The sequence below is a fragment of the Beta vulgaris genome, chromosome 3 (assembly GCF_026745355.1).
Source record: "Beta vulgaris subsp. vulgaris cultivar EL10 chromosome 3, EL10.2, whole genome shotgun sequence".
Taxonomy (NCBI): Eukaryota; Viridiplantae; Streptophyta; class Magnoliopsida; order Caryophyllales; family Amaranthaceae; genus Beta; species Beta vulgaris.
The window spans coordinates 17288051-17308982 of record NC_079204.1 but is presented as its reverse complement, the minus strand read 5'-3'; the positions used below and the strand labels follow the sequence as shown (position 1 = coordinate 17308982).

Here is a 20932-nt window from a genome sequence, read left to right as displayed (position 1 = left end):
CCACCGAAAACCCCATCCTATAGATCGGAAACCCCACCCATCCCTCGAAAACCCCACCCTAGCCTTGAAATCACCACTCCACCCGTCGAAAACCCCACCCACCCCTCGAAAACCCCACCCGTCGAAAAATCCAGTCACGCGACTGCAAGGGAAGGAGAAGGGGAAGGGTTTGCGCGTTCAGCAGGGGAAGGGGAGAGGGAGGGTGTCGGTGGTCGATTTGGTGGTGTCGCAGCGGTGGCTCATTGGTTTTATCCACTGGCGGTGGTGGCTCACTGGTGTTCTCCACTTCCTTTAATCCCCACCCTTCCTTTTACTTAATCCCCAATTAAATTTTTGCCTAGGTAACCGCAATTTTCAAAAGTGTAACATGTAAAAAAAAGGGAGGAAGTAATAAAGATTTTTATTGATTTAATGGTTGAATTGATTTAGAAATTTACTTTAAAATAATGTTTACAACATTGTATTCTCACTAGTAGAAAAGGGCGATTTGCATCCCCCCAAGTGCATCGCACAACAAGCAAAACGACGCAAAAATTTAATTTGCGTCGGATGCTATGAAGAGTGTGACGCAAAACATCATTCCATAAGCACCAGATACGAGCTATATGCGTCGTATCCTCTTGATGTGCGACGCATATAGCTCAGATACAAGGAGGTGCGTCGGACACTGAGGCCCATCCGACGTACATCGCTGCGTCATGGATACAAAAATTGAGGCCCCAATCTGCGTCGCACTTAGCTAAAGTGCGTTGCAAAAGGCTAATTTGCGTCAGACCCCTTGGCCCATCCGATGCAGATCAGCCCACAACCCACTTATAATTTTTTAACACGCCCAATAAACTCACCCTCTCTAACCTAAAACTCCCTTTCACCCTCTAACCTAAAACTTTCCTTGGAAATAAAAAGAAGGAATGAATTTATAAATCATATTATATGGAAGTTTTGTTATCCTTTTCGGAAATTTAAATTATTATTACAAGGATTAGTTTTTATGAACTTTGAGTGTTCCAAAAAGTTGTTTATGGTAAAAAGAGATTTATTCATGACTTGCAATTCATATTATTATTATTTATCGCTTGATTAATTAATTTCAAGCAGGGTTGATCATGCTTCTAAGTTCATTTTTTGGCAATTAAGTTATGTGGATAGAGTTTGTTTTTAAAGGTTATTCTTGAATTACTCCCTCTGTTTTTTTTTCTTTCTCACTTAGAATCTTGGCAGTATTCATACTTAGAGAGAATCTTCTCAATTATTTTCAATCTATAAGAAAAAACATAGTCATGTGGGATCTTGTTTGATTCGTCTCAATTAGTACATTATTAATATTCAATCGTTATAATTTTTACTAATATATAATGAAAGATATTTAAGTTCAAAGAAGTGCATTGGGAAGCGCGCACAGAAAAGTGGGAATGATAAAAAAAAAAGGGAGTATTAGTTAAAGTGTTTGGAAAGATATTATCCCGACGTGTTATTTCCTTTTTTTCCAATTTAGCCTTGCCATGTTAACCTTTTTGGTAAGCAGTTTTGTAGGTGAACTTTGGATGTGCATGAGAGCATATTAGGAAGGGGATATAGGTTATGATGTTTATTTGTTTTAAGTTTGAGACAATATTTATTTTCTAGTAATAAAGAATTATTATATTTTGGTTAGAATCTCTCGCTGCAAATTATTTTATTAGTTAGTAGTTGGTTCCGACAGTGTGTTAGTCACGTGGCGTAAACTTCTAAATTACTCAAATATTATTTATTTTAAAGTGAATAATGGATCAAGGGTTGGTGTAGGTGTTGGAGAGGGAGGGGGGGGGGAGTACAACAGATATACACAAATATACTAAATACAATTGCATATAATACGTGATTCAAGTTATATAAAAATGTACAACAATCATAGTATATTAACATTAAACTTTAAACCAGTAAAAAGAAAAGGGTATTTAAAGTAATATGTAGACACCAAAAACCTGAAGGGTTGTCGTATATTATAGAGATAATGACTTTAGGTACATGGTTATATACTTATATGAGGTAATAACCTAATACTTCATCATGCGATCTTTGGGTGTTCAAGTTTAATGCATGTTCAAATTTCTATAAACTTTTTAGCTTTCATTTTTTAAATTTTCAGATAATGTATAATGGAAGTTGCATTGTCATACATTCTTTTAAACATAATCCCTTTATCTGAAAAATAAAAGTTTATGAGTAGGTTTGAATTTAAGTCTAATCTAATTTAATCCGCATAAAGTTTTAATTTTAATTTTTCAATCTGTTTGGGCCCATTAAATCCCTCCAAGGAAATCATGCCACGTGGCACCGCCACCTAAGGATCGTGGGTCCCACCAGAATCATCCAATGAAAAGGTATCACCAATCCCCAAGTGAGCTGTCATGTCCAGCACACCACTTTATGGAAATTCTCACCACTATAATACCTCTTGTCCCATCAATGCAAAGGTATTGAAGACTCACCTAACTAACTTGAGCTTCTCACTCTAGATTCTCTCTCTACCTCAATCATCAACTGACTTGAGCGTCGGAGGGGCGATCCCGGAACAACCCCCGGGGCAGTTTTTCTGTGTTTTGCAGGTTTCCGGTGAACTGATAACCAGCCCAGCTCAGACCTAAGGACTTGTTCAGCACAGACCATTAACCTTAATTTCTAGACAGAAACACAATCCAAATCCATATCCATTAAAGTGAGTTCAAATCAATCCAATCCGAATTTTCAAACATTAGATTGGATCCAATCTAATTATCAACTTTTCTTAACTCTATTTTGTCGAAGAAAAAAATCTAGTTCATTACAACATAAAGTTAAACAACAATATAATAACATGTTCAACTACACAACATGTTCAAATTTACAAGAAGTTAGGTTTCCATTTTTTAGGATAAGGTAAGGGCTGCTGGACTATTTAGACTTTTATTTTTCTAATAAAAATAGTTTTTTAAAAAAGTCGGTTAAGCCAATCATAAATATACGATATATGGTCTATAAACTATTCGGTTATTTAGTTTTTTTTAAACCAATCACCCTCAATCAAATCCAAGGGTGCATCTGTTATTGGCATGTAAGTAACATTTAAGTCAAAAAGAAGCATGTAATGTAAATAATAAATTATTTCATTCATTTTGAAACTAGATAGAGTAATAATAATATGTGAACTATTAAGTAACAACTTCATTATCTCTATTATATAAGGGAGGGGGGCTAGGGTGTCCCCCAGTAAATTTACTTAATTACCCCTTAGTAAATCAGCTACTCTACCAAAAAAAGATGAAAGAAAATCAAACTCAAATATAGCATAAAAAAATTAACAAAGAAAATAATATCAATCAAATATTTGATCAATCAATACACAATCAAGTAGTAAATCAAAAAGGAAGATACAATCAATTAACAAAGTGAAATGATTTAATAAAACAAAATACTTTGTTGATAAAAATATAAGAAATCCTTAATAAATCTGCGTAACATTCTTTTATCGCTCATTAGTTTTAATTTTAAAAATCTTAAAGAAAGTATAAATAAAATCAATAATAAAAGATGGGTTTGGTTAAGTGATATAGGCTTAATCAACAAAATAGCTAGCCCAAAAACATGTCTAATGTTCAAATTTTACCTTTGTTTATGTCCAAAGAAGTTATAGATTATGTTCAAAAAAATGAGGCACGCATCGCGTGCATAAATTGCTCGTTCTAATAACAAGAAAGAGAAAGTAAATGTTGGACTAAATATAACTCCCTCCTGACTTCTTTTTGTGATTAGAGCATCTAAGGGTGCATCTCTTATCTTAATTGAACTTAATCAAATCTATCTAAACTTATTAAAATCCATTGTATAAAGTGTAAAACTTATTTGAACTTATTAAAACTTATCTTGGTTGAGATGAAACTTAATCAATCCTAATCGAAATTGACGAAATTAAAAAAAAAATCAATTCAATTTATTCCACTTCGGTTTATTTCATGAAAATTTCGATAAATTCACAACCATTAAAAAAAAAAACAAGAGGGATTAGAGGAAGAAGGGAGAGTCTTTGGGGAAACCTAGAATTATAGTTGAAGTTACCGAACAAAAGTAGTACTATAAGTTTGGTTAGTTTCGTCTTCCGTTTGAAGCGCGGAATTTACACCCAGCTGCGCCAAACAACACCCTCATCTTCTTCCCAGTCTCTCTCTCTCTCTCTCCACTTTCTGCACTCTTCCAAGGTTTTTTTTTTTTTTTTTTGTGTGTTTTTCTTCTGTCAAATTAACTCTCCAATGTGTTTGAACCAATTTTCAATTTTTTTTTTTTGAATTCGACAAATTCGACAAATTCGTCTAATTCGTAATTTGACTTGTGAATGATTATTATTACATGGTTTCTGGGTTGATTTTGAGGGCTCATTGATTATGGATTAATTTTGATCATCATCGAATTATATTATTCTCTTTAGGGTTATTATTTTGTCTATATTGACGCCATTGAAGCAATTCCCAAATTAGGGTTTTCACATTGGTTGAATACTTCATTTTCTTGTATTGATTTTTATTTTGATCATGAAGGACATTTATATATCTGATTATCTTTTGGTTAGGCTTAGAAATTGTTCAATTGGAATGTGAAAATTGATATTGTTTTGATGATTGTCTTTTATGTCAATGCTTATATCTTTACTTGCTTTTTATTTTGTAGTTGTTGCTATTCAGATTCCAACATTAACTAAGAAGAAAAACTGTGGTGATATAGAGAAATGGAGACCGAGTTGGTAGAGTTGTTTGAGGCCGCCAAGAAGGCGGCAGACGCGGCCGCAGCAGAAGATAGCGGCTCTGTCGAGGAGGAAAGTCGCTGCCTTGAAGCTTTGAAAGAGCTCAAGGACTTCCCTGTCAATTATCAGATTCTTGTTTCCACCCAGGTTTTGTCTACTTCTTTTCTGTTGCTTGTTCCCAATTTCCAAGTAGCTACATTTTTAAATTCAGTGGCAATTATCCTGTTAAGTATTTTTTTCCTCGCGTGAATAGTTGAATAGCCAAGTCATAACTTCTAAGACATAGCTTGATTTTCGAAGTAGTGTACGCTGCTGGCAGTGGAAACATAACTTCTACGGCAGAGAACATGATAAGACAATTTTTTTGAGGAGAGAAGATAAATGTGTCTTAATTGGCCTTTTGGGAAAAATGAATCGGGTACCCTGTCTTGGTTTCTGATGCGACTATGCAAGTATAGGCTGAAAGATTTTCCTTCTTAAAGGAATGTTACTGCTCTTGATATGGAGTCTGCTTCTTCAATTGAGGAGGACAAGGAATTGTTGCCAGAGAATAATCTTATCCCTATTAAAAATATGTGGGAGTTCGATAAGTCTTTGCACTAATGGCTTACATGTAATTTCCACTGCTGGTTAGTAAAGAGGATACTATATTGTCATCCTTGAGAAAAGCTTCAAGCCTCCAACGACACTTTTTTGAGTTTCTCTTAGTATGAGGTTTTGGATCTATTAGTGAGTTACGGTTTGAGAAAAGATTAATATTGTCTAATTTTTAGCCTTCTTCTGAGTTCTGATACGAGCGTTGTTCTTGTTACCACATGAATTTCCATGTCTAAAACATCTTTGTGAAGAGCCTTGTATACAGGCTTTTGAGGTGTGCGAGCTTTCTGAGTTTGTTGACGATAAGGAAGCTCTATTGGAGAATGATATCGAGTTGTGAGGTTGCAACATGGAAAGAGAAGGTTTTGTCTGATTTCCAATAAAGTCAATGACATGATAGTGGCTTAGGAAATAAGGATGTAGAAGGATGAGTGAAGTACTGAAACTGGCTCTTTTACCAATCTAGTGGGTGCTCGGTATACAGGAAATTATGTAGGCAATAGAAATTCGCATGATTTTCTAAATTGTATAGTTGTTTGGTTGACAGGAAATATGGAAAATGAAGGCAATGAAAATTCTTGGGAAATTGAAATTCCCACAAAACATGGGAATTTATTTACCTAGTCTCCCCTTGGTCATTCAAAGTTACCACATCAACTTATGAGGATTACAAATTCCTTGATGTCAACCAAATACATTTGTCAATATCCTAGGAATTACAAAAGAGAAATAATTTCCTAGGAAATGGGACTTCCAATGGGAATTAAATTTCCATCTATACCAAACAACCACCTAGTAGTTTATGTGGAAGAAAAGGAGACTATGGGAATCACTTGTGTTTTCTAGATTTATGGTCTAATTAAGTAAAGATAGCTTGAGAGCTTTCATTTTTTGGTTGATGGCTTTCCTCTTTTTAATAATATATGTCTGTCTGTGTGTGTATGTGTGTAAAAAAATACAAAGCTAGCTTCTGTGGAGATTAAGAAAACTTTTGTCTTGGAGGGTCACTTATGGTCAAAAGTCTTTCTCATGTAGGACTTAAAAGGAGAAATTATCTCTTGGAAAGCTTAGCTCTTTCAAGTCAGTCAAGAAAAATGATTTCACCCCCAATAAAATTGCTCTTAAGAATTTACTTGTGTTTGGAAGTTTTCATTTAGCATGTTACCAACAATAATTAAGATTTTTATACCAGGATCTATCACTGGCAGTCCATAATCCATATAATAATGCAAATGAAGAGAGAGAGAGAGAGAGACAGGAGGTGCCTATACATTGTCAAAAACCTTATACTGTAGCCTCGAAAGGTAGATCTTTTCAAATAAGGGGAAAGCCTGTTATCACTGAATTCCAATGTATTTTGGAATGTCTACTTGCATCTGATTGGTCAGACAAATTCTGGCCGACCTGATTGTCCATTTCTTGGCAAATATTATGACAGTAAGGTTAGTCTATTGGCAAACTCAAACCTTGCACTTAAGATGTCTGTTTGGCCAATTTTTTAGATGGAACAGGGGAATTAGGGCCCTTCCCGGTGCCAGTTGAATCGCGTCGCAACTCGCAAGTGGTCAAAAGAAAAGGGGTAGCTTATGTGCTCCTGAGCTTCAGAACAAGCATCGCACACAGCTTAAGTTTCTGATGGAGAACCCTAGGCTCCTGGACTAGCCAACTTTTCAGGCCAGAAAAAATAATCATGGGTAATGCGGAAGAGCTTCTGGGACTTTCTATCTTCTCCTACAGAAAATGTCTCCAGAGCTCTTAGGCTGCAGAACATCATTCTAGGCAATGTGGAAAAGCTTCCACAATATTTTTTCTATGCCCCACATAGAATCTTTCCGCAGCTGTGTAGTTTCTTTCATAGCATTGGATAAATGTCTAGTTCTCTGCCACTTGATTTCTTTGAAAATGTTGTCGTCGAGGCTTGGTCATCTTCTCCATTCTCCCATTAATGAAGCCTGGAAAGACCTAATTAGCTCTGGACTAATGCCCTGTAGCCATTTTTGCATGTGAACAGCTGCTGTGGATGAAGAGGATGGGAGAGAGGGGCAAAGAAGATGCATTTTCGCTTTTATGCCTGCTGAAAGCTGATGAAACCTGTTTTTCATTGGCGACATGTGAATTACCTACCATTGGATCTACATAAGCTGATGGTGAACCTCTGTACGTACTTAGAAACTGGGCTGAAAAATGTCACCAGTTGCCAACATAGATTAACTACAGAGTACAGACTGTTTGCATATCATAAGCTATATCCTGTTAACTAGAGTAATCTAGTGCCTTTCATCCATGCCTTAAGCAATGGACTTGTCAAATCATCCGTGGTATTTTTGGAGCTTGAAATTGCACACTTTTTGTTGCAAACATGTCATTGGGTCGATTGAGATGGATGTGGATGGACATCATTGTGGAAGGTGTTTGTTGAACCGACAGTCGTTGGTAGACGAGAGAAAATGATGGGGCTAATCAATAAAGGATTGGCCTCCAAATCTTTTCACCTTGAGGATCTGCTTCTTGAGAAATACTGCTTTGTATAGATTAGCTTCTCTATGAGCTGCACAGTAACTCAATTCTTTGTTAGATTATACTTAATATTTAGTATTGTTAATTTGTTTTAGGAGTATAGTGGAATTGTTGATATGACTTAGACTTACTGAGTCAATACACACTTAACCTACAGGTCGGAAAGCGTCTAAGGCATCTTACAAAACATCCTAGAAAGAAGGTGCAGAGTGTTGCTGTGGAACTGATTGAGATATGGAAAAATATAATTATTGAGGAGACGTCACAGAAGAAAAATGGTACTTCTGTTGGTAATAATTCTTTTAAAGGCGAGGCTGTGAATGCTGACAGCAGTAAAAAAGCAATTGCTGTCAAGGTTGAAAAGAACTCATGCGGAGAAAATGTGAAAATTGACCACCTTTCACCTAGACCGCAAAAGCTTGCTAAGACTGAAAGAGGTCCCGTGGAGAGGAAGTTCGAAAATGGTAATGCAGTGAAGATTGAGAGTGGCAGTTCAGCAGATCCTGTTAAGGTTGAGAGAACAGTAAAACAAGAGAAGCTGGGCTCCAGTGCTAAGAAACCAGCTGCTAATGCTCCACCAAAGTTGAATTCCATGATCCAGTGTGGTGATCCTACACGTGATAAGATGCGAGAGCTTCTTTCAGATGCTTTATCCAAAGTTTCTAGTGAGGCAGACGAAGACATGGAAGATCACGTTGCTGCTTGTGATCCAATTAGAGTGGCTGTTTCAGTAGAGTCTGTTATGTTTGAAAAGTGGGGTCGTTCTAATGGTGCTCACAAGTTTAAATATCGAAGCATTGTATTTAACCTCAAGGATCCAAACAATCTGGATTTTCGTAGGAAAGTTCTTTTAGGGGATATCAAGCCTGAAAGAATCTGCAACTTGACAGCCGAAGAAATGGCTAGTGAGCAAAGACGATTAGAGAACAAGCAAATTGAGCAGAAGGCTCTCTTTGACTGTCAGCGTGGTGGCCCGCCAAAGGCCACAACCGACCAATTTAGATGTGGTCGATGTGGTCAGCGGAAATGCACATATTACCAGCTGCAAACTCGAAGTGCTGATGAACCCATGACAACATTTGTCACTTGTGTGAACTGCAACAATCATTGGAAGTTCTGCTGATCTGAATTCCATGGGAAAAGGCTGGCATTGACGAGCTGCTTGGCATGAGGGGAAATCGACCTTCTGGTTGATATCTCTTTGTTGCCTTTTCTTGTACAAGCATTTTGTGGTGTTTGTGTAGTAGCCTGTTTACAGTTCCGCCATCTCTGGAATTTGAGAAATGGAATTGACATATTCTTCGTTTTTTACCAGTATGTTAGCCATTGTCTCTGATCAGCTTAGAGGTATTTGTAGTATTTTATTAGTGTTGTCACTTCATTTTCTTGAGAGACATTTCAATTAGATCGGCTCTATTAGAGCTGTAATTGTGTGAACAATTAATTACCTTTTAGTTGAACTTTAGATTGTTTTCTTAATGTTTACGGCAGATTTTTTTTTTTTTGTGATATAGGAGTGTATTGCAACTTTGTACAGTTTCTGTCTTTCTGATATCACATTTAGCATTATGTGCACTTTTCGTTTGAGGAGTTGAGCACCTCAATATTTCGGCTCTTTAAGGAACAGTTTGTTTCCAAACTAGGGTGCATGATTACAAGTATACCTTATTAACATAATGTTAGAACTGGTTTACTTGGCAATCATGGTTATGATTTATTACTTATGAAGTCTTTTGGAACTGAAAATATTCTGGAATTTCAAACTCAAACACATAGTTAAGCTCATCCTTCTCAAAAATCAATGAACCAAACCCAATTCATATAAATCTTAGCTTAATTTGTTTCAATTTCAGCTTGCAAAATATGGATGGATTTACTGATTTTAAGTAGAGTAGATTAAAAAAAAGGTTTATCAACACGTGAATAAGCTTCAAAAATTAAATAAATGCACAGAAGTATATATGAGATGAACATTGCGCACAATTTGAATGAACTTGATAATTTGAAGTTGAGCATATGTTAAGTTCTTAGTGAACATTTTCGTAATCTCACTCATTCACTCTTCCTTCCATGGATTTTGAAAGAACATGCCTTTTTTTTCCGTTTACATGTTAAAACAGTTTTTTGTTATTTTGAAGAAGGTGAACCAGGGTTTAACTATGAACAAACTTGAAAGAAAAAGGAGGTCATTGAGGAGGGAAATAAAAGCTACAAAAGAAGGGAAGCTAAGGCCGGAGAAGAGCTTGATCCCCTTGTTTTTGTTTGTTTCTAAAAGAAAATCATTTCTATGTGCTTCCTTCCACAGTTTCCATTTATGCTATAATCTTGAACTTGAAGTGAACTTCACCTTACTCTCTTAGCGCATAGTGCGCAATACTGCAATCCTCATCCTGAGTGCCTCAAAAGAGTTCCATGTCAAAGTTATTGAAATACGGATTAGATGTGTAGGATGAGAGATCCTCTTAATAGTTCGAATCGAACTGCATACTTTGCCTAAAATTTCAGCAGCTTGCCGAATCTTTGTAATCCTTGGCAATATTCTGCATGAGACTTATGAGGTGCAGAAGCTATGTTACAGCAAAGCCAAACATGGTGAACGTGTATGAGTATAGTGAGCGTGTTAAGATCAAATATCAGAACTTTTCACAAGAAGTATACTTTTTGCACTCCTAAATCACTGATTTTTATACAATGCTGTACTTCAGTAGAAGATGCATTAAGCTAAAACATCCTATACTCCTGAAGACTCATTGAGGTCATCGCACGAGAAGCGACCACCAGCTCCTTCGACCACCAGCTCTGATTCATGTATAAAGTACTTCAAGAAACAGGCAATTGCTAAAACTAGCATGCTATTGCCAGGTGAATTTTCTGAATCATAAGATTTACAAACAGTTCTGTGCTGACATAGCACCAGCTAATCAAGAAAATGATCATGAATTAATTTCCGAGTTGACAACTTCAGTATGGTCAGACTCCTTAGCCGTTACTCCTTTGTCTTGGTTGAACTGCAAACAATAAATGCAAAGTTGGGCGCATCTTAGACAGCCAGCCAAGATAGAGAATTGAAGAACTAACTCTAGAGTTACTACTTTCATGGTGAAAGTCTACATCAAATAATTTCTTTTTTCTTTTTTTGGAAATACTGCAGTTTTTAGATCAATTATAAGCTTTGCATCAGTTTCCGTACCATTCCTGACAAAAAAGATACTGTGCATAACATTCAACTCAGAAATGCATGACATCCAACCCACCAAATGCATGACATCAGTTCCATATGTTCACTAGTGACTCTTTTGGTAGCCAGTATACTTTGGTACTGGTAACAATTTGGACGTGTTTTTCTTCACAAATTTCCATTACCACTCAATATCAACTCTAAAGTGGTGATAGATGGTAATGGAAATTAAGAACAAAAGCATTACCATCGACATTTAAATGTGACTTTCTTCACAGATTTACCTATTCATCACCATTACCACCAATTATTACCATCTACCAAACGAGCAATGTTAAATGAACTGATAAAACCAGATCTTTCTGCCACAGGAAATTTGATTGCCAAATATGCATATTAGTTCAAGACACAATCAAATTTAAATCAAGCATGTGCATGTCTCCAACAAGCTATAGTGTTTAAACTGATTTCATGCAGAACCCGACTAACAACAAAGGAGAATAATCAGATTTCATGCAAGCACCTTTTTTCCCTATTGTTTGAGGTGGCTTACAGTTTGTAGACAGTTCTTTGAGTTGCTCCTCTCAAGGAACCTTTTATTTTCTTTTATTATTTTGGGAAGGGGAAAAATGAAATATTCCCTTTCGTAATTTTCGAAAGTTGAATTAGTTAAATTCATGTTTACTCATTCTACTTCAGAAGATACATTTACTCAAAACTGATTCATTCTGGATTTCTAGTCACAGGAACACTTCATACTGATTACAAGCTATCCTTCCCAAAATGGGACACCATCACAGGGACATTGCAATACAACTGTACAAGCCAGGTGTTCTTACATGTACGACTCTAAATTACCATTGCATCGACCAGTTGTCAGACATCATTCAACACATACCAGCTAACATAACAAAATTGTCAACAAAGAGGAAGGGATCATCCCATGCATTGCTCTATCAAAGAAGCAAGAAGCCGAATGTTATCATTCTTTTTACCTGCTTCTCAGGTTCAGATGATTGATTCCACATATGTCCAATGTCGCTAATGGATTTTCCTTGTCCTTGAGATGGAGGCTTTAAAGTTGCATATTCCACTAGTGAAAGCTGGGATTTTTTCCGCTTCCTTCGCCGGGGTATAGAATAATTTGGGTTCCAAGGTGGTTGTGGCTTATCAGGAAAGTGATACAGGATGCCTTTCAGTGTATCAGAACCCACATTCACGGACACAACATACCCATAATCCATCTTTTCATGAATAACTCCAATCAAAGATGCACCGAGCTGTATTTGTCGACTTGCTGCATGAAATAAAAATTACGGCGTTTTCTCGGTGCATTAAACTCTCAAACAAAAAAAAAAAAAGACAAGCATGTAATCAATGTGTTGTATATAGCTCATTTTTAAACTCTCTCAAGTCTCAACCAGCCATGTGTTGCTATCAGATATAGCAATAGGTCATCACACTCAATCATCTTGCTTCTCGTAAGCTAAATTGTTGTGTGGCTAATGCAGAAGTAAGCACTTGGAAATGAAGTTTAAGACAAGTTAATTATCAGGATCTCCTTATTCTCATTAAATTTTCCTTGATGGTGATGAGAACTGGAAGTTCTTACAAAAATACAGATGATAATTAAATGAACTGTCCAAAGGTAGAGGTACAATAGGTATTACATTAAAAGTCTATTAGGATTAGCTTGAGGAGAAAGACAGAGAGTTAGTTAGAGGAGAGAGGCCAATGAGAATGAGTTTGTCTATGAATAGAGGTGTAGAGAGAAATAAAAGCATGAAGAAAATTATCAGCAATTTATTTTATGCTATGTTTGGATAGCAAGATTTCATTTCAAATCCTGGATTTGGATGAAATCTATTGTTTGGATAGCATGGGATTTGAAATTATGGAATTTGTCCAAATTCTTATCAAAAGCCTATATTAGTAGAATTTAAAATTCAAGCTATTACCTTGTCATTTGAAATTCTCTCCTCATACATATCCCAACTCCATAAGTAAACCCACACTTTCTAATATTTATTTCTCTCTCCTTTAGTAAACCCACACTTTTTCTCTTTCCTCCATTAAACCTCTATTTCTCTATCATATCAAACCCTCTTTACAAAACAGTGATTAGGAATTGAAATAAAAACTTTAAATTCCAGATTTCAATTCCATTATTTGAAATGAAATACAAGTTTCCAAACACTACCTTAGTTCACTTTGTACTCTGGTCTCTGGGAGAGAATCAACTTCAAGCCTCTGAAAGCTTCATATTATATTTGCAATTTCTGAATTCTTCAGTTTTTCAATCAAAGCTTCACCTTCTCCTTTTTTAGCCCTTCATTTCTACTTAATTTATTCTCAGAACCTATTTTCCGGATTTTCAGTTTATAACACTCTTGCTTAGAAATTATTGATTTGGTATGTAGTTAAATGTTAAGTAAAGATTTTCTCACTTCATATTTCAAACTCCCTTCTCACCCAGCCAATATTAATATGTACTCCAGTATAGATTTATTTTGATTCTCATCCCTTCATCAAGAGCTTAGTTGGTTGAGCCACTTAAAACATTATGCACCAAGTAATTCTTTTATAAAATCGACAATATTGTGACAATGTCATGGAACAAGTGAGTTAAGAAAATGCAGCGCAAAGGATTCTGGTGATGGGCCAATCATCTGTTCAATAACCAAACCCCAGTAAGTTCCACTTTACTTACCTGCAGTAGCAGTAGTTGTTATGGCTTGTAGGGATTTACAAAATAGTATACTGAAAATATATATGCACATTAAGCATAGAAACAACATAGAGGGTGGCAACTGGCAAACAAACACAACTAGAACAATAACAACAAAGCCTTAGCCCCGAAATGATTTGGAGTCAGCTACCATAAATCATCATAAGAATTTGATTCATCTGAAACAGAAACTATAGAAAGAAAAAAAACACCCCCATATTTTCTTGTAAGCACATGACATATCTCAATTAGTGATATATATGTGACGCTGTGAAGGATGGTTGCAGCTTCATCCTAAGCACAGAACTCAAAGTACATCATCAATGAAGAGTGATTTGTAGAAGTATCCCATTGAATAATGCAGCCACCTATATAAGGACTCACTTTTCCTTATCCTCAAACCACAAGAATAGTAGTATGCAATGTCTACAAACACCAGCATATAAGAAGACCTCTCAGTTCCACATACCTTGCATATGGCTTGTGGTGGTTGATACATCATTGGAGTTTGAGGTAGATTGACTAGATTCCATACTTGATTCAATAACAGTAATTCTTCTGGCAGCATCTAAGCAGCATGATTAAATGAGGGGTGGTCAGGGACTCATCTGGAAAAAGTATATTGCAGTCAAAGTGAATAATGATGAAGCTATAGTACCAGTCATAGCAACTGCTGGTGCTTTTTTCCTTAAGAAATATGCTTGTTCAAAGTGAAAAAGCAACGACAAATAGTACTTTCGCAGGACAAATGATCTTTTGAAACTAGTTATCCCAAATTGAAAGGCAGAAACCACTTCTTCCCATTTCCGATCTGTAATAACCTAAGAGAAATAGAAAAAATATTACACATTTCAGCAAGAGCATAATATGGGTAAACGACTAAAAAAGTCAACTTAAGGACCTTAAGGTTGCACAGATCAGATGTGAAAAAAGAACAAAAGATTTAACTCCAGCTGTTACCAACCCCAACTAACTTCTACGGCAGAAGATTTCACAGGGAATTCGTCCATAAAACACACTTCCCTTCACTCACTCCCCATCCCCATCAAAATTCCCCTCCACTGTCGTGTAAGGAACAGAAGAAATCTATCTATTTAACCAGCCTGATAAAGAGTATGCACAGCCGTTTAATATAAAGACTAATTAAATAATTGCCAGAGTTTTAGCATTATCGTTCAACGCAGTAAACCAGGATTTATTTAACTCCAATAGATAGTCTACAATTAGAAACGAAAATCACCAACCAAGCGAGTGGAAATATCCAGTGTGTCCTGCTACCACGCGTTGGTTTGTTTTCAAATTCAACAAGATCAAGGACATATATACCAGAGAAAGAATTCGTAGGCCAAGCCCCAAGAAGGTTATGTATAAGCTAATCTCTATTCTCTTGAAGAAAGTAACAAGTAACTAATCCAAAATTTTACAAGAATTGGATGGAATATATATCGAAAGATCCACATAAATCCTGAACAGGAAGGAAGAGGTTATGTTTGATGTCAATGACTCCATTTTGGACCATTGAATTAAAATGGGCAAGATTTCAGTCGTCCAGATGCACACTGCGTTAAACAAACTTAAAAAACTAGTAGAATTTGTTTCCATTAGACTGATGAAGAAATCTTGCCCAAGAAGAGGAAGAGAACAAGCCAATTACATATGAGTATAAAAGGAAAGAATTATTAACACTATATCTGGACACAAAGCGAAACCCAAATCATACAGAAAAGCTGATAATAAGACCTACACTTTGAACACAAACAACTCTCTTAAAAGATCTAGCTCTAATTTTCTACTTTGTTATCGATACAAATAATGCTATGGCAATATATATAGGCTACTGAATACTGATAGAGAATGGAGGAAAACTTAGCCAGCGAAAACAAACTTTGGAAACAAAGTGCTGCATGGTTGCATAAAGAACAATTTTACCTTCGAAGATTTCTATTAAGAAAACTTTGTGACTAATCATAGTTAAATGTTTTGGTGATCTCAAAGCTGCAAAGAAAGAAAGAAGGCAAACAAGCATCGAAGGAAAACAAGTTAGCTCAGCGTGGAAGCAGTGTTTGTTCTTTTTTGAGGATTAAAGTCCCTACAACCTAGTTTAAATAGCATCAGCTGAGCTAGCAGAATGTTTCACATGCAATGCCAAAGGCATGTGCCTGAAGCAACAATAAATGTACAATTTCAAGGCACCCCAATATACTGCTACAGTACCTTTTTGCTTTGTAAATACTGAATAACATGCAAGTAACCAGCAAACCTAGTTCCTTTAAACTAGGAAGTGGACTCTATGATAGCATCAGGTCAACCATACACGTTTATCTTTATGGTAACTACAGAGACACCAAATTCAAACATCAGGTAAGCTCAACCGATATTGCAGGAGGAGAATTAACTTATAGAAGAGCATACAAAGATCAAGTCATGTATAAAAGCAAAACGATCAAGTCCAAAAAGAGAACCATTTTGCTGACATGAAGCAAATTACCCCCCCCCCCCCCTCTCTTCCCCCGCTTAAGTATTAGGCATGAGAAATAAATGTCTTATATCCCACTTTGTGAAGTATAGACATGTAAATATGCTAAAAGTCCACAGTACAAAGGGTTCAACTCTTGCTCCACAGTCACTCTCTCTTGGCCTCCCCTCATTCAATAAAGAGGACACCTGTATGATAAAGATTGATTCGAAACAAAGAACAAATTTCTTCACATTTATATAAAGTATTGCAATTCGTCCATGTGCTAAAATTTTATGCTAAGGAAGTGAATACAAAATCGAAAAAGTTACTTACTTGGTTAAGACCACCACGAGAAGTGACCTCCACAAATAAGCGATGCAAATCTAGGGTTGCTCCTCCAACAAAAGGGGATCTGAAGATTAATCAGAAATGAGGGCTGAAAACACCATCAACTTACTAATTAATCATTCAAATACAAATACCCTGAACTTGCTTGATAAGGGGACACTGAATGCAACAAAAAGGAAATAAGTAACTACACAACATTTGTTAGGAATGGAATGTACTGCACTTTTGTATAAATTCTTACTTTCCTTTCCTTCCAAGTCAGTGAAATCAGACTGGCATTTGATAACCAAACAAATAGAACCCTTTCAATTCCTACTTCTCTTTCTTTTGTTTCTCTCCATTCCATTTTCCTTCCCACCATTATTACAAAATACACAAGTTGTATAGTGATGAATTCTTTACAAAACAATAGAGAAAGTCAGAAAATCCATTGAGGGATTAGCAAAGAACCAATACATTCTTAGAGCACGTTTGATTCAACAAAATTTTGAGCTCTAAGAGACATAATCAAACACATACTCGCTTTCTTATTCTTTGGTTCAACACCTCCTGGATTCATTTATATTACTTGGTATTAATGGACTCCCCTAGTTACTCCCTTAGTTTGTTATATTCACTTCCCCCTCGAGTAACAAAATCCATTTCTGGGTTGTAAAACCAAACACCCAACACCCAATAAAGTAACAAGTTTTATTACCATCCCCTGATAGAATTTGTGGCGCACACGGAAGTTTTGATGGACCTCAATAATATAACAAAATTGCATTTTCATTGATAATAATTGTACTAGTTTGTGAGAGCTCATGTCTCTCATTTACCTTGGTAGAACCCTTTGTTTCTACCTTTCCTAATGTCTTGTGTAGAGCTCACTTGTTTGGCTCATTTGAGCTCATTCTTAACTCATACACATACCACATATTGACCTTGATATTTCTAACACACACTCAAATATTCTAAACTTAGATTTTTTTTTACATAGATATTTTACAAGATTTTTCTAAACAAATCTAAGACATGCATATAAGATTTTTCTTTACATTACATGACCTATCTAGAATTTTCTAGATTAACTTTCATCACTCCCCCTTAATCTTGAAAATTCTTGTACTTCAAATTATTCTTCCGTTGATGCCCTTGTCATCAACAATCTCCGATCTTGATTTTTCTTTTTGTCTTTGTGTTGGTACTCTTGTTACTAACCATCCTACCTTTATTTCTTAGCTTCATCACATTTTCTTCATCTTTATTGTTTTGTGTTGGTACCCATGTTACCAACTCACTCCCCCTAATCTAAACTTTTTCATTTTTCTTCTTCACATATTATTGATGCTCATGTCACCAATCATCTCTGCTAATGCTCATGTCATTAGCAAATTCCAAAATCTTTCTCTTGAACTTCTTTTTCTTTTTCTTCTTTTTCTTTTCATTTTGTTTTTTTTTCAACTATTGGTGCTCTTGTCACCAATATCCTCCCATTTTTTTCATTCTTTCCTTTTCTTCCAATGTTAATTTCATTTGTTGATGTTCATGTCATCAACCTCCCCCATCATTTTTTTTTTTTTGTTAGTGCTCATGTCACTAACTAAACAATTTCTCAATTCTTTTTAATGTTTCCTCCACATACCTTTTCATTGTTAATTTCTCCTCAAGCTTTTATCCTTAATGCATCTTCACAATTTTTTTTATCTTCACCTTTAATTTAAATTCTTCCACATATTTTAAATTTGACGCTTACCTCACCTTCTTTTATCTTGCTTCAACCTTCAACTTGATAATTTGCATCTTCTATCTTCTTCTTGCTACTCGGATGTTGGCGTTATCACGTTCCGGCTCTGATACCATGATAGAATTTGTGGCGCACACGGAAGTTTTGATGGACCTCAATAATATAACAAAATTGAATTTTCATTGATAATAATTGTACTAGTTTGTGAGAGCTCATGTCTCTCATTTACCTTGGTAGAACCCTTTGTTTCTACCTTTCCTAATGTCTTGTGTAGAGCTCACTTGTTTGGCTCTCCCTCATTTGAGCTCATTCTTAACTCATACACATACAACATATTTATAGTTGTTGTACCTTAGTTTCTAGATTTTTCTAGACCTTGATATTTCTAACACACACTCAAATATTCTAAACTTAGATTTTTTTTTACATAGATATTTTACAAGATTTTTCTAAACAAATCTAAGACATGCATATAAGATTTTTCTTTACATTACATGACCTATCTAGAATTTTCTAGATTAACTTTCATCATCCCCTCTGTTTTGACTCTATTCCCTTTTTATTCCATGGCTTGAACTAAACAACTAACCAAAGTAACAAGTTTATATATTTCCCTCCTCTGTTTGACTTCATTTCTATTCCATGGCTTGAACCAAACAAGCACCAAGTACGTGGTAATGGATTGAGATGGGGTTGAACAAAAGAAGAAGAGATATAATAGGTAATTGATTCCTTTTCTGGAACCCAAAACTATTCAACCAAACATGCTCTTAAGATGGCAAAAATGTGCAAAATCAAGAACAAAAAATATAAGGTCAAGAAATAAATTCCAAAAACATGAAATCGAGTAAGAAAAGTACAAAACAAATATATAAAGATTAAAGAGAAGCGAAAAGGGAGGAGAGAGAACAAACATGAAGTGGGTGTTGAAGGAAGAGTGGAAATCTTTGAGCTTTTGCATGAAAAGCTCCGGATTTTGCACAAGTTGTTGGTATTCTGCTTCGTCCGCCACTTCTGGGTAGAACTTTCCCCCTACTGTTTTCTCATCGTTCTCCCCACTTTGATGCTGCTCCATTTCCATCTTTCTTGATTTTTGGTTGGATTGCTCCAATTCTTCAAATGAACATTTCTCTTGTATTCCCCCCAGCTTCTTCACTCGCCTTCAACAGTCAAATTGTGGCATAGAAGTATATTACTAACCACTCCCTCCATCCCACAACTTAATGTTTGTTTCTTTTTTACACCATCTACAAATTAAATATTTAATTTTTAATATCTTCAATTCTTTATTAATAAAAAAATAGAAAAATTGATTCTAATAATCCAACCTTTGGGCCGTTCGCTTAAAATAATCCGACCTTTTGATTATTATTTAGGATTATTTGCCCAGAAAGGGCTCAACTATTACCCATTTACTTTAATAAGTCCCACCTTTTGATTATTCCATGTAGGTCCCATGTTTTATATTTAGTTTCCCCTATAAGACCTAGCAGGTCACTTACCTGCTGTAGCAGGTTTAATGAGGCACGTGCTTTCAAATTAATGAAAACACGTGATTTCCCCTTCCCTTTTTCATTTCCCCTTCACCCCTGCTCAATTTTCCTTCATTTTCCCTCCTTCTTCATTTCCCCTTCACCCCTGCTCAACCATGGCTGCTCATCATCAACACTCTGGAGGTTCTTCGAATTCAAGACATTCAGGAGGTGCGCAATTGGATGTGTTATGTAACCATAACATTCCTTCAAAGCTGAGGACTGTCAAAAGCGGAGGACCAAATCAAGGGAGGAAGTTTTATGGGTGTGCGTTGTGGCCTGTAAGTGTGAATTAGTGTTAAAATTGCTTAATTTGAACCTTCCCTCTTTGTTATTGGGGCTTTGTTAATGCTACTGAAATACCCAAACTCATCATTCGAAGCTATCTCCATCTGTCAAGGAGAAGGCATGGTACCTCGACCCGGACTGCTCAGGGGGGTGCGGACACACCTGCGCGGATTACAGGTGACGGTTACAAGAATGGCGGGGAAGTGAATAGTACCCGACGACATTCAGGGATGGAAACGTAAGGTAACTCTGTCAGTCTCTTCCCAAGATAAGAGAGATCGAAAGAAGATAGGAAATTAAGGCTTACATGAATCCTTTGAAATTAGGGTTCGTAAAATTCGAAATTAGGGCTTTGGTAATGCAATTGAGATACTGATATTTTTTTTGTTTTGTTATTAGGCTGAGGACTGCAAATTTTTAGATGGGAATGCAAAGACTCTGACTGCCCCAAGTGTAGTGACCTTCAGTCAACACTGTTGGAGCAGTATACTTCAATTGCTGAACTGGAGCTCTTGTATAAGACTGTGGAGGAGAAATTAAACAAATTAAAGCTGAAGAAAGAGAAGTTGTGTGAAGAGCTTGCTGTAATGAGGACTGAGTTGGCTAGGTCTTCAGGAGAAGCTGATAAGAGTGCAAAGGGGGAAAAATTTGCTCTTGTTGGGTTGTTTATTTCATGGGTTTTGTTTGTTGTTGTGTTGGTTTTCATTAAGTAGTTGGGTTGTTTAGTGGGGCAGTTGGTATGGTTATGGGGAATGTTTTGTACTAGGGGGTTAGTAAGTACTAGGGATTTTGTAATGGAGGTTACAT

General features: G+C 36.1%; 2 protein-coding genes across 2 annotated transcripts; one reads left to right on the top strand and one right to left on the bottom strand.

The window, feature by feature from the left end:
• Window positions 1-4020: 4020 nt before the first annotated feature.
• LOC104889033 (transcription elongation factor TFIIS) lies at window positions 4021-9346 on the top strand. Its single transcript, XM_010674168.4, has 3 exons — window positions 4021-4214; window positions 4681-4900; window positions 8025-9346. Exons 2-3 carry the CDS (start codon window positions 4739-4741, stop codon window positions 8988-8990), a joined length of 1128 nt encoding a protein of 375 aa, XP_010672470.2. The 5' UTR covers window positions 4021-4214; window positions 4681-4738; the 3' UTR covers window positions 8991-9346.
• Window positions 9347-10487: 1141 nt separating this feature from the next.
• Window positions 10488-19477, bottom strand: LOC104889032 (high mobility group B protein 10). The gene is made up of 6 exons (XM_010674167.3): window positions 19220-19477; window positions 16565-16643; window positions 14432-14594; window positions 14243-14341; window positions 12041-12342; window positions 10488-10875 (listed from the first exon to the last, which is right to left on the bottom strand). The coding sequence occupies exons 1-6, from the start codon at window positions 19384-19386 to the stop codon at window positions 10801-10803; spliced, it is 885 nt and encodes a 294-aa protein (XP_010672469.2). The 5' UTR covers window positions 19387-19477; the 3' UTR covers window positions 10488-10800.
• Window positions 19478-20932: the final 1455 nt, after the last annotated feature.